This window comes from Phoenix dactylifera, chromosome 5, assembly GCF_051530095.1.
Source record: "Phoenix dactylifera cultivar Ajwa chromosome 5, Ajwa_hap1_PhDact_Kaust_v1.1, whole genome shotgun sequence".
NCBI classification, from domain to species: domain Eukaryota; kingdom Viridiplantae; phylum Streptophyta; class Magnoliopsida; order Arecales; family Arecaceae; genus Phoenix; species Phoenix dactylifera.
The window spans coordinates 4721981-4734230 of record NC_143194.1 but is presented as its reverse complement, the minus strand read 5'-3'; the positions used below and the strand labels follow the sequence as shown (position 1 = coordinate 4734230).

General features: G+C 37.0%; 1 protein-coding gene across 1 annotated transcript; it reads left to right on the top strand.

Annotated features, from left to right (window-relative positions):
* The first annotated feature begins 4674 nt into the window (after positions 1-4674).
* Positions 4675-11443, top strand: LOC103708620 (glutamate decarboxylase 4-like). Its single transcript, XM_008793636.4, has 7 exons — positions 4675-5403; positions 5633-5837; positions 7988-8188; positions 8272-8486; positions 9475-9728; positions 9848-9900; positions 10788-11443. Exons 1-7 carry the CDS (start codon positions 5318-5320, stop codon positions 11262-11264), a joined length of 1491 nt encoding a protein of 496 aa, XP_008791858.2. The 5' UTR covers positions 4675-5317; the 3' UTR covers positions 11265-11443.
* Positions 11444-12250: the final 807 nt, after the last annotated feature.

The following is a 12250-nucleotide window of genomic DNA, read 5'->3' as shown; positions in this document are numbered from 1 at the left end:
GGGAGGGTTATAAAAATAGGGCTAGGTTTTTTGGGCGGCAAAAACAGGTGGAGTAGGAGGATCGCCTGCGGGAGATGCTGCACACAACGCCGGTGAAGGGCCAATACACGGCAGGATCCACACGAAGGCCGATTGTAATGTGATGTGGTACGTGTCGAGCTTTCGAGCGGTGATTTTAGGCCCAAATGGACCAGTGGATATCCCCAGGCTGGATCATATTTTGGGCCTTTGCTTAAAGCCTGTTACTTTGGGCCCACACTCAACTTAGTCTGACCTTGACACTCGTAGTTTTAAGTTCTTTGAGACAGAGTTATCATGTGTCGCTGTCCCACCCCATCCCGACACCTCGAAATATACTAAAGATACCCTATCCTAGTGTTCCCTGGACACTACTCCATCCAGGTGTCTCGCAGGGCATCTCGTCAGGACTTTGTGTAGCTACCATAAGTGTCGTGGCTCGCACGACATCCCGTCAGGACTTTGAGTAGCTACTCATAAGTACTGTAGTCCGACTATTCAAAATATTTGATGATCTTACTGAATGGTTCAGAAAAAAAAAAAAAAACTCTTTTTTTTTCTTCGTATATAATATATTTTTAATTGAATTAAATTTTTTTATATGAATTAGTATAGATATAGATAAAATTATCGAGAAAAATAAGATATAAGAACTACGACCAAAAATAAGAACGGATGAACCAATCCAAGGAACCATATGCAAATTGGGCTACCCATTATTATTCTCAGAAAAGAAAGGGGGAGATAAAAGAGGAATCATCACTTCTTTGCCATCAAATCGTGTCCCCCGCATGCATGCTCATCACTAGCTGCCTATCATTGTTAACTAGCTAGCATCCAATGCACCAAAAAAAGAACTAACTAGGTTGTGACATGAATGTTAGGTTCAGACCCAAGACATATAGTCTAATGTGTATTAAAGGTTCTCAAAAGATAATACCGTATTTTTCTCTTATGAACGCAACCTTTTTTTTTTATTTTTCTTTAGAGGATGAAAAATACAGCCCATCCATCTTAGAGTGATGGATATATATCACCAATCCCTCCTCAACTTAAATTGGCTAATGGTGCATTTGAATCTTCATAAATTATCTTCACTGCAAAATTTCCATATGCTAAAGTAGTAAGAAAATAAAATTATGAATTTATATAATGACCCCAGTGACATAAAATAAAGACTAATATTTTTATAGACAATATTGTCATCCTAACTAATTAGCAAGAAATGTTCAACTCAGTCCGATCAAATCTGTAAACATGATCAATGTAATCAGTTTTCATCAAAACTAAAGCAATCCAAATTTATCAAAGTAATAGAACTAGATAGTTATCAACTCTATGCACACAGAAAAATTCCAATATGATAAATGGATCTATGTCATCACTGCAGTTCCATGTATTACACTATTTCTACATTGTTGGCATCTACTAACATTTTTTGTTCTTTATTTATATACATAGTATACTCTAAGAATTGAGTTTCAAGATTCAAGAATATCTTATCTAATTAGATTTTTTTTCGATATCCTCCTTTGTTGAACTAGTATCTTGAAGGCAATATTTTTTCCTTCCTCTATTTTTTCCAATCATATCTATGATCTTAGATGGACCCATGCAGGAGTAATTGGTCAGCGAGTTTCACCACTTTGGCTATATCTTTACCAAAATCAAAAATTATATATTAAATCCAGATAAAACCACAAACCCAATTAAAACTCTGCACTCTACTCGATATTGGACTCCAAAAAAAAGGATAATGAGTTGGGTAACCGGTGTTAAGCAAGCATTTAATAAGTTATTTTTCTATCTTTTCTGAAGCATTTTTTAAAATTATTTGATGCACCCAAAAGCCAACATCATTAACTATGAATCATGAAAATGTGATAGTATAGAAAATTATAAAAAACTATACCTAAGCCACAAGCTAACCTTTCTCCTCTTTTAAATATAACCAAATTTGGTCTCAAGTAGTCAAACCATTAACAAGAGATGGGGATCTGCTGGAGCAAGATGGATTAGAGATTAAGTACTATCAACTGATCATTCTTCGACAACTGAAAGGAAAACTTGTTATATGTGTGAGTATTTGTTTTTTTTTTTTTTTTTGTTGTAATGATCAACTTAACTCCAAACATAACTTAGTAAGGCTTCAAATCGAATTTTGGAAACAACTTAGTAGCTCAATAGGTTTGTTTTTTTGACTCAAACCCTATATCTTGTGTATTTTCTCTTCTCTAGCTATCTCTCTTTTCTATACTAGCTTTCTCGCAACAATGTTTATAAAGGACTTGCACCAATCTTAGTGTATCTTAATTTCCTCCCTTGATTTGTATGTAAACTAAAATCATTTTCTCTAATGGATATATCCCTTTTTTTCTCTCTCTCTCATTATCAATTATTTCTCATCAATACTAACTTTTGTACATCACTATCCTTGAATTTGAATTAAAAAAAATGAATCTACTATATGCACTCTCTTTTCTTGCTAATACACATACATGTAAACTCATCTTGGTTCCTACTTACTTTTCTTTGAGAGAATAAAAAAAAAATCCATATAAGAAGATGCATATGAAGTTCATGAAAATAAATAAATTCAAAACTGTTAGTTTTTTATAAGACTACATCCATTTGGTCAAATAGTCCTTTTTCTTAAAGTTTTTTTTGATTTTTGGTTCACATATTTTAAATGTTTATTTTGTATTGTATTTAACCATGTCTAATATTAAATTTTAAGCTGTATTTTCTAGTTTGACTAATGCTGCCTCTTATAGTATATTTTTTTACTTTAATTTATTATTAGTTTTTGGTACATCACCCGAGAGAAAGGTTTAACAACTAGATTAACAGCTACCCATAGCACAGTACCCTAGACAGCCTTATATCTTTGGATCTCTTCTTTGTTGGTTTGGCTATCTTTTCATACAATATTGGGATGATTCGTTTGTCATTTTGTAGTATAGTTTGGCAATTGGTTGGTTTCTTGCCACACTCTTCTAAATTAAAAACAAGAAACAAAGAAAAAAGGAAAGGGCATATAAAGAAGATCCTCAAGCCAATAACAAAAACAAGAGCAACTTGTTTGTCAATAGTCCTATCCAATCCAAATGATGTATTATAATTAATGATGAATATATAATTGAATCATACAAATTAATAAGTGCAATATATAAGTAGATGCATAATTGCACATAGTATAATAATTCAGAATCTCATCTAAAAAAAATAGTTAAAAAATATTATTTTTAATTTCTAAATTTTATACAAGTATTCAAAATCTTTTTAGTACATAATTGACGTAGGATTGAATGCATATGCTCGAGTTCTTGGTCCTCGTATGTAGAAAGTTTGGCTGTTGGACATTTTCCCAACACACACACGATCTAAGCATCAATAAATAAATCCAAGGGTGCAATTTATTTTGGACAAAGTGAAGTGGTGTAGAGGACCACCAAAAAAAAAAAAAAATAAATTTAAAATAAATCAATAAGATAAAGGCCACGCCGACATCCCCACAGCTTGCAAACATTCCCACTGCTAAGTAGGAAAATTATCCTTAGATTATTAGTGGTTGATAAAATTCTATCACTATCTGCATATATATTCAATTCTTATCCAAATCTATTTAAAATTTTATCATGCGCTAAATTTAATAAAAAATTATCCAAAATATTAAACCCATCCTATCAAAAAGAAAAATCCATTGATGCTCAAATCCATACCAAATCCTAATGGGTATTAATTTTAGTTTCTAAATCTTTTCTAAATCCTTTAACATTTTATTAAACGGATTCATCAGGATCGGTTGGATATCTAAAAAAAGAAATCCTATCTAGTTGCTATTCCTGCTTTTTCTGATCAGAATCAAAGTTCTTTTTCCCCTCCTGGACATTCCATTTCATCAAAAAAAAAAAAAAAAATCTCATCAGTATTTATCATGGATAACTGGATAAGGAAGTGGAGCCGGAAATGAACTCCCCTTCAGCCACTCCTTTTTTTTTTTTTGGAAATGGCGGTGTCCTTTGCCCCTTGCCGACACCTTTATTTTCTGACGGACTTCTTTCCTGGTCCCGTCTCCACGTTTCTTTCCTTTCTTCAATCACTTCCTCGAGTCACGCCATTCGGCAGCAGCATTTTATGGTCACCTCCGAGGCATTCCCCTCACCGCGAATGAGCATAACGGCAACCACTTCGCCACGCTGCCCGGGAACGCGTAAACGCAACTTTCCACTTACAGGTACGCGACCCGGCGTCACGCCACTTGTCCTGACGCTGAAGAAACGAAGGGAAGAGAGAGAGAGAGTGGGGCGGGGGGAAAAGACCCGTAAACGATAGAGAAAGCTCTTCTCCTACCCTCACCGCCTTCCTCAGATCAAGAAGGATATCAGCTTCCGTTATCCCATAAGAAAACCATAAGAATGGCGGTGGAAACGGCGAAGCACGATACCGGCGAGTCACTGCACTCCACGTTCGCTTCCCGCTGCGTGCGCGCCTCCGTTCCGAGGTCTCTTTCCTTCTCTTGGTCTTCCTTTCGTTTTTTACTTTTACTCTCGCGATCCTCTGAATCAAAATCGACGGGTAGAAAAAGGAATAGCTTCTACGGTTGTTTTCACCGTCTCTATTTCCTTGCTCCTTAGAAAAAATATTGGACAATCCAATCATACCTTAATAATCTCGGTACAACCGACAGAAATGAGCAACTTCGCCTCCAACTAAAAAGCCAATTGTCATGGACTGACAATCCTAGTAATCAACAGTTGTAACTGTAACTGGCCATAGTGGCAGTTCTGCATTCGGCGTGTGGTCAATACTGTACATCGCCCATGTCGAAGCCACATTACTAGCTACTGCCTGGCGACTGATACACACCACACCGACCCAAGTAACAATAGCATCGACTCTTTTATAGAAAGAAACGATCCGAAAAACCTCAAGTACACAATGTAATATCATACTCACTGAGAAATATATTCTGTTTCATATTGTTGCTCTTTTATTCTGACTGAGGTATCAAAGATTTTTGTCGAAAACTCTCTGTCAAACGAACTTCTTGTAGAACAGTCGAAAAAATATCAGCTTTTTTAAACCTCGATCAGCTGGTTCAAGCCGATTTCTGCCAATTTTAGGGTTAGTCGAGCTGCACTTGATCTTAGTCCATATTCATCCGTAACACTAACACCCGGCAACAATAAAAAAAATAAAAAAAGAACCTCAAAAAGCTATATAACGCCGCCTACCTGCCTCCAAAGGATAGAAGGCTAAGAACCAAGGAGAGAGAAAAAAACTCTGAGCTATAGCCATGGTTATCTCCGCGGCAGGATCCGAGCCCGACGCTTCGGTCGACTACACCTTCGCCTCTCGTTACGTTTGTGCCGCCCTTCCTCGGTGATTCCATCCTCTTTAATCCTGTACTTGATTTATTTTTCTTTAGATCGCAATTTCCGGCTGCAAATTTGTTGGTATATCCAGTGCTCTGTGTCGGATGTGTAACGAGTTTGGATTTGTTAACGTAATATTAGCTATATTAATCCAGATCTGAGCCATATTTCCTCAATTACGATTCTTTTTCTTCGTTTTTTTTTTGTTCATTTTCTTAACGTGATTTATGGAATAGGTTTAAGATGCCGGAGAATTCGATACCGAAGGACGCGGCGTACCAAATCATCAGCGACGAGCTGATGCTGGATGGGAACCCGAGGCTGAACCTGGCATCGTTCGTCACGACGTGGATGGAGCCGGAGTGCGATAAGCTCATTATGGCTGCCACCAACAAGAATTACGTCGACATGGATGAGTACCCTGTCACCACCGAGCTCCAGGTAACCAAGAAATCGCCTCATCAAATTATAAGCTGGGATTCTTAGAGGTGTTTCCAGCGATAGTAGTGTAGAGGTCGGCTGTAGGTTGGGTCATGGCAGCATTCGTTTCTAATGAACGCCGACATGCTATTACTCACTGCTTCTGTTCTCTTTGGTTGTTAGATTTTGGAACTGTATATCCCAAGTCTTTTGTCTTGTGGGTCTTTTTCTCTTTTGTGGTGTTAGCAATTATCCATTCCATAATTATGCAAAATTGTGATTCTTATGGATGTATTGTTTGCTATTTGCTTTAGAAATGGATGGGAGATCCATCAGATTCATTAGAAGAGAGATTTGAATTCCTGTGCATGTGTTCTTGCAAGAAACAGTAGCTAACTTCTTATGCTTGGGTTTATCAACCCGTTTATGTTTCTCCTTTCGAGGTCGTCTTCTATTTGTCCTGTTGTCGTTATCTCGATTTCCAATTGCTTTTAATAGGATTGGAAGCATGTAATGTGCACATAAGTTGCTTTTACCATGAGCTCTCCAATTTTTTGTTTTCAATAGCTTGTTCATCACTTGAGCATCAATTTTGCTATCTCTGGTACTCCAATATACTCAATTAGAGGGTTTTGAAATCCTAATGATGATATAAACAGGATAGCCTGTATAGGGATGTCTTATCCCTGTATAATTTGAAAGGTGGTTGGCATTGTGGTATCCAAAGTTTGGGATTCTGGGATATGCACCCTTATTGACTCCTCAAACTCTTCCCTGCCTCTTCTCCTAGTTTGAATCAAAGGCTTCACATCATGTTTGCCACCCCTTGTATAGGATGCCACGTGGATCGAATGTATGATAGCCAGAAATGAATAACCCCCTACCGCGCAACATATTTTCTCAAATTGCCATGTGGTACACCAATTGAAATTTTTAAAATTCTAGACCGGAACTTTGAACATGACAGGCCAAATTAACATCTGAATATATATCTCTGTTACAGGAGATGCATCTAAAGTACACCCATAGACTGCTACAAAAAGGTTTAAAAAGCTTCCTCTTTTTTCTAAGGTTTGGCTTATTTGTACAAATTAATTTTTCATCACTCATATTTTCTTATAGGACAATGAATCAAATTGTAAGAATATATATAAAAGCATAAATGGTTGTCAGAGACATTTTCGAATTACTGATTTTAATGAAAAAAGTGTAATGCACACTGTTGATGGTATCTTTACGAGGAATGATTGCTGCGAGATTTTAAAACTAAATATGCGATCCAGACATTTTGTTCTTATTCTAACTAACAATGTTTTGAATGTGCAAAGGAGATTGCAATGAAATTTTACTAGTGGCTTTAAATGCTTAAACTAGTTGTTTATGTACCAAACATGGAGGAGTGGCTCAGCAGGGGATTGTCAAGATAAATTTCTTATCTTCTTCTTGTCACATATCTTTATAGTTTACTATAACATGGACATGTGATAGAAAAGGTATATGGTGAATTGAATAAGATACTAATCATGGAATATTATCTTTTCAAGAAATAAAAGAGTACATGTTATTTTTCCTAATTTTACTGCAAAAATTGAAAGAATTTGCATAGGCACGATCAACTTCTATGGTTAGATGTTATCTAATACATTTAATGAAAAATACATGTATCCGATTTTTAGAATTTTGCTATGCATCTTATTTAGATGCAATACAGTCTGTGGTTTCCCTGTAATCCAAGATCCAAACAATTTGATTTTTAAGAAGATTTTGATGAAAGAGAAACTTTGCAGAAAGGATATTTATATTACATCTAGCGTGAAGAATGTGAATTATAGGCTAGCTATTGATTCAAACTTTTTTCTTTTGATCTATCCTTCTTTCCATCATAGATTCTTTGTACAGACATGAATTATTGATAGATTGTTGTTCTGGACCAAGTTGCTATACACATTTTAAGATATCATCCCAAATTTGACAAATTCAAAGTGCTAATCCTCCTTTTATATTACATTGCTAGAAAACAATAATATTGTAATCCATCTTATATGGTTCATCTTATGAGGTTGGTTTCTGTGTGATTATTTATTTAACATGATTTTAGGAATTGGGAACCACTATGGTGCACTTGTTCATTATTTGATTGCTTTCTTACCATCTGTTTGTTTCTCATGCAGAACCGCTGTGTAAATATGATAGCCCATCTTTTTCATGCCCCAGTTGGGGATGATGAAACAGCACTAGGGGTTGCAACTGTGGGATCCTCAGAAGCAATAATGCTGGCAGGACTGGCATTTAAGAGGAAGTGGCAAAACAAAAGAAAGGCAGAGGGAAAGCCTTATGACAAGCCAAACATTGTTACTGGTGCAAATGTTCAGGTACTATCCACCTTTGTTCACTAGAATTGTAACATGGCACTGAAAATTTTCATGATCTTGTATTCTCATATATGCTTATTTAGGTTTGCTGGGAGAAATTTGCAAGGTATTTTGAAGTAGAATTGAAGGAGGTGAAGTTAAGGGAGGGGTTTTATATCATGGATCCTGTGAAGGCTGTGGAGATGGTGGATGAGAATACCATCTGTGTTGCTGCCATTTTGGGTTCTACTCTCACTGGAGAGTTTGAAGATGTTAAACTACTGAACCAGCTGCTTACACAGAAGAACAAGGAAACAGGGTAAGCGATTTTGCTTGTATACCAGAGAACCAGTCTATTGTCAAAGGGACCATAATAATTGCTTAATCATGTAATAATTTGCTGTGAACTGGGTATGCTTGCCTACCTATATATTCATAGACCGCTGTTTGAATGATCAGTGGTGCATGACCTAAAAGTCGTTAAGTGAAAGCAGTGGATTGATTCATGTCAAGGTTTTAAGAGCGGTCATTGTATGAAAAAGCTGAATACACAGTTTATATGCAGAACATAGATCAAATATTTAATAAAATAAATCAAAGTATATACTTGGACAAGAAAAATATGAAAAATAGGGTATGTACTTTTCACTCTTGTTTGAGAGACTATAGAATGATATGCTGACTAAAAAAATAGTACCCTTTTTATGCATGATCAAATTTCCAGTAAACAAATCTGAGAGAGGGAGAGGGAGGAGGAGGATATGCCTTTTACCAGCATAGGACCAGAATGCATATGCTTGCCACTTGGGCCTTTTTGGGTACCAAACGACCCACTATGTAGCAGCCCAACATGGTGTTGTGACTAGACCTTCATTTGCTTATTCTGGATGCATGCACAGTCTTGCAGGATGCATTTTAAAACAGTTATTTGTATATCTACTTGTCAATCGAATGACCAGTCAGTATTCCTAGTAGCCAATGGTTGTTGACAGCTCAACTAGGTGAACCAAGGATGCTGTTTGAATTGATTGATCCTCTCAAGACAGCGACACCTGTGGCATTTCAGCCATATCCATTTCTAGAGTGGTTGAGCATCTTGAGATTGCTCTAGGATGCTAGCTCTTGATGATAAGTTTTTGTCATTGAAGTGAAAGTTACAGTATTTTTTACCCATTTATGGATATAGCCCAATAAATTAATTTTCTGAACTTCAGATCAAAACCATACCTGTTGTTTGCATCTAGTGATGATTTATTCATAGGACTAATGTTTGTGAGAGATGGAATCATATTTACCATGCCCTGCAGGTGGGATACACCTATTCATGTTGATGCTGCGAGTGGCGGATTCATAGCTCCTTTCCTCTATCCACAGCTGGAGTGGGATTTTCGGCTACCACTGGTAAAGAGCATAAATGTTAGTGGCCACAAATATGGTCTTGTTTATGCTGGAGTTGGTTGGGTTGTTTGGAGGAGCAAGGAAGATTTGCCTGAAGAGCTCATTTTCCATATAAACTATCTTGGGGCAGATCAACCTACTTTTACCCTCAATTTTTCTAAAGGTGAATATTATCATGTGTTTGTATTTTCACCTATCTTATTTGGATATGCATGTAATGTTGCATTATGTCATATTAGTTTCTCAACGAAATACTTCACGGAGTCTGTTTCATTGTTGCAGGTTCAAGTCAGATTATTGCACAGTACTACCAGTTCTTGCGCTTGGGCTTTGAGGTAACATGAGAACTTTAACTATTTCTCTAACCAACTATGTGGTAATTATGGATATTAATTTCGTTTCAATGGTAAAAGTAAATTGTCTGGTCTGGATTCTGTTTCAATGTGTATATGTTTGGTAGAAATGGTCATACAAATTCCCTAATAAGCACAGTTTTCCTAAGTAATTTATTAAACTGTCAGCCAATGAACCTTACCCCATCAAGGTTAAAAAAAATAATAAAAATCCATCAAGGTTCCAGACAGTTCACCACATCCGGCTCTGCACCTGAAGTTGACCCTCTTAATTGGCATGAAACTCTTCGTGAAGGTTTATTTGGAGATTGTGACGCCTCCCCTAGAACTGAAGGTTAGATATGGAGCAGGGAGATGTATATTGGTTACAACCTCGGGGTAACCCTCCAAGGCATCTTTTGGTCAAGGATCTTGATATATCTTTAAGGAACAAATAAGCCAATAGCAAAATTGAATTTCCTTCTCAAGTTCAAATTTCGATCGATCTGCAAATGAAAGCAAACTTGATCCTAAATCAAATACAATTATTTCCTCATTTGCAGCAGAGTATGGAAGGTTAAGATACTCTGCTGTGCTGCTGCGTAGTTATTGATTTGTTCTAATCGTTTGGAAAATTATTTATTTTTTTTACTATATCAACGTATTGTCTCTCTTCTGCCGCGATGAACAATCAGTGCATGGGTATATAGACTGGAACATTGATATGCTGGAACTAATATCACCTACTTGTGCTTAGTTTAGAACAAGGCTATACGCGTGTACCTATGGCTGTGTCAACTCATGATAGTTCTTATATCATACTTTTTTCTTATATAGACTGTTCTTTTTCCTTAAATAAGCCACTAAATCTGTACCATGTTATATGTTAGGGCTACAAGAATATCATGAAAAATTGCATGGAAAATGCAAGAGTGCTAAGGGAAGGCCTCGAGAAGATGGGAAGGTTTGATATTGTCTCGAAGGAAGTTGGTGTTCCTCTTGTTGCATTCTCGCTTAAGGACAGCAGCAAGCACACAGTCTTTCAGATAGCAGAGAACATGAGGAAGTTTGGATGGATAATCCCTGCATACACAATGCCACATGATGCCGAGCACGTGGCCGTCCTTCGTGTCGTGATCAGGGAGGACTTCAGCAGGAGCCTTGCCGAACGCCTCATTTCAGACATCAAGAAGGTCCTGGGAGAGCTTGACGCTGTTCCAAGCCAGCCCATCACCATTGCCCATGTAACACCTGTAAAGAATGCTGAGGGTACTGTTCTTAAGAAGAGTATTTTGGAGACACAGCAGGAGATCACTACATACTGGAGGCGGCTTGTTGAGCGTAAGAAGACTAATGGAGTTTGCTAAATCGGTAGGTACTCATGAGGGTGATATCGGTCTCTGAAATATGCTTATTATTGCTATATGTGGGTTGGCTATAAATAGGTATCTGTGGCGATTTCTGATTAATATGGCCTTTTTTTTTTCTAGTAATAGTACTTTGTTAACGTTTGAGATATTAATGATAGTCTATGGAGCTTGGGTTATCATGTTGTCTGGGAATATCTGCCTCATTATCTTTCATGGTTGCAATGGCTTGTGTTCCAAACCAATCACAAAATAGACCTTGTGTGTATCCACAGTAGTGAAGTAAGGCCATGGTAGTTAGCCTTATGGGGCTGTTGTGGAGGCAAGTATTAACTTTTGATTGAAGGTGGATAAATGCTGGATTCATCCATGTCCGTCTTGCATCCACTTCCCTGACATGGACGCCATTTGCGCAGCCTTGTCATACGACCACCTGTGTATATGAACAGCACTTCTCACCATTTCCACTTTTGCTGGATTAGCATTCATGTTTTTCAGCATATAATGGGAGCTTTTCCACTACAAATCAAAGAATATACATATTATTCAGCAGGATTAAGAAATCTTAGAACTTGGCTAGGACTTGGTTTCTGCTTACACATGACAGGACTCATGAAAACTTTCATTGACTAAAGGCTCAAAAAGATTGGGTATAGAAATTAATATATAAGAATAATAAGTCATTAGATATTGATTTAGAATGATCACCAGCTTCGATGTAGATTTTTTTGGTTATTACGGGTAGGAATGGATAGGATCTAAGAGTAAGATATGTCGCATCAGGAAGTCGAGTCGCGAGCTAAACTTTCGAAGGTTATAACTTAGTCATACGATATCTGATTAAGATGATCTTTTTCTAAGAAATTGGATAGCTTTTCAAAATTTACGATGTGACGTCGCCTCTCAAGAGAGGCTGCGCCCCAAGCGATCGGGTTCAAATTTCATAATTTGGATCTTGAAAATGGATCGGTCAAACCGAAAGTTTT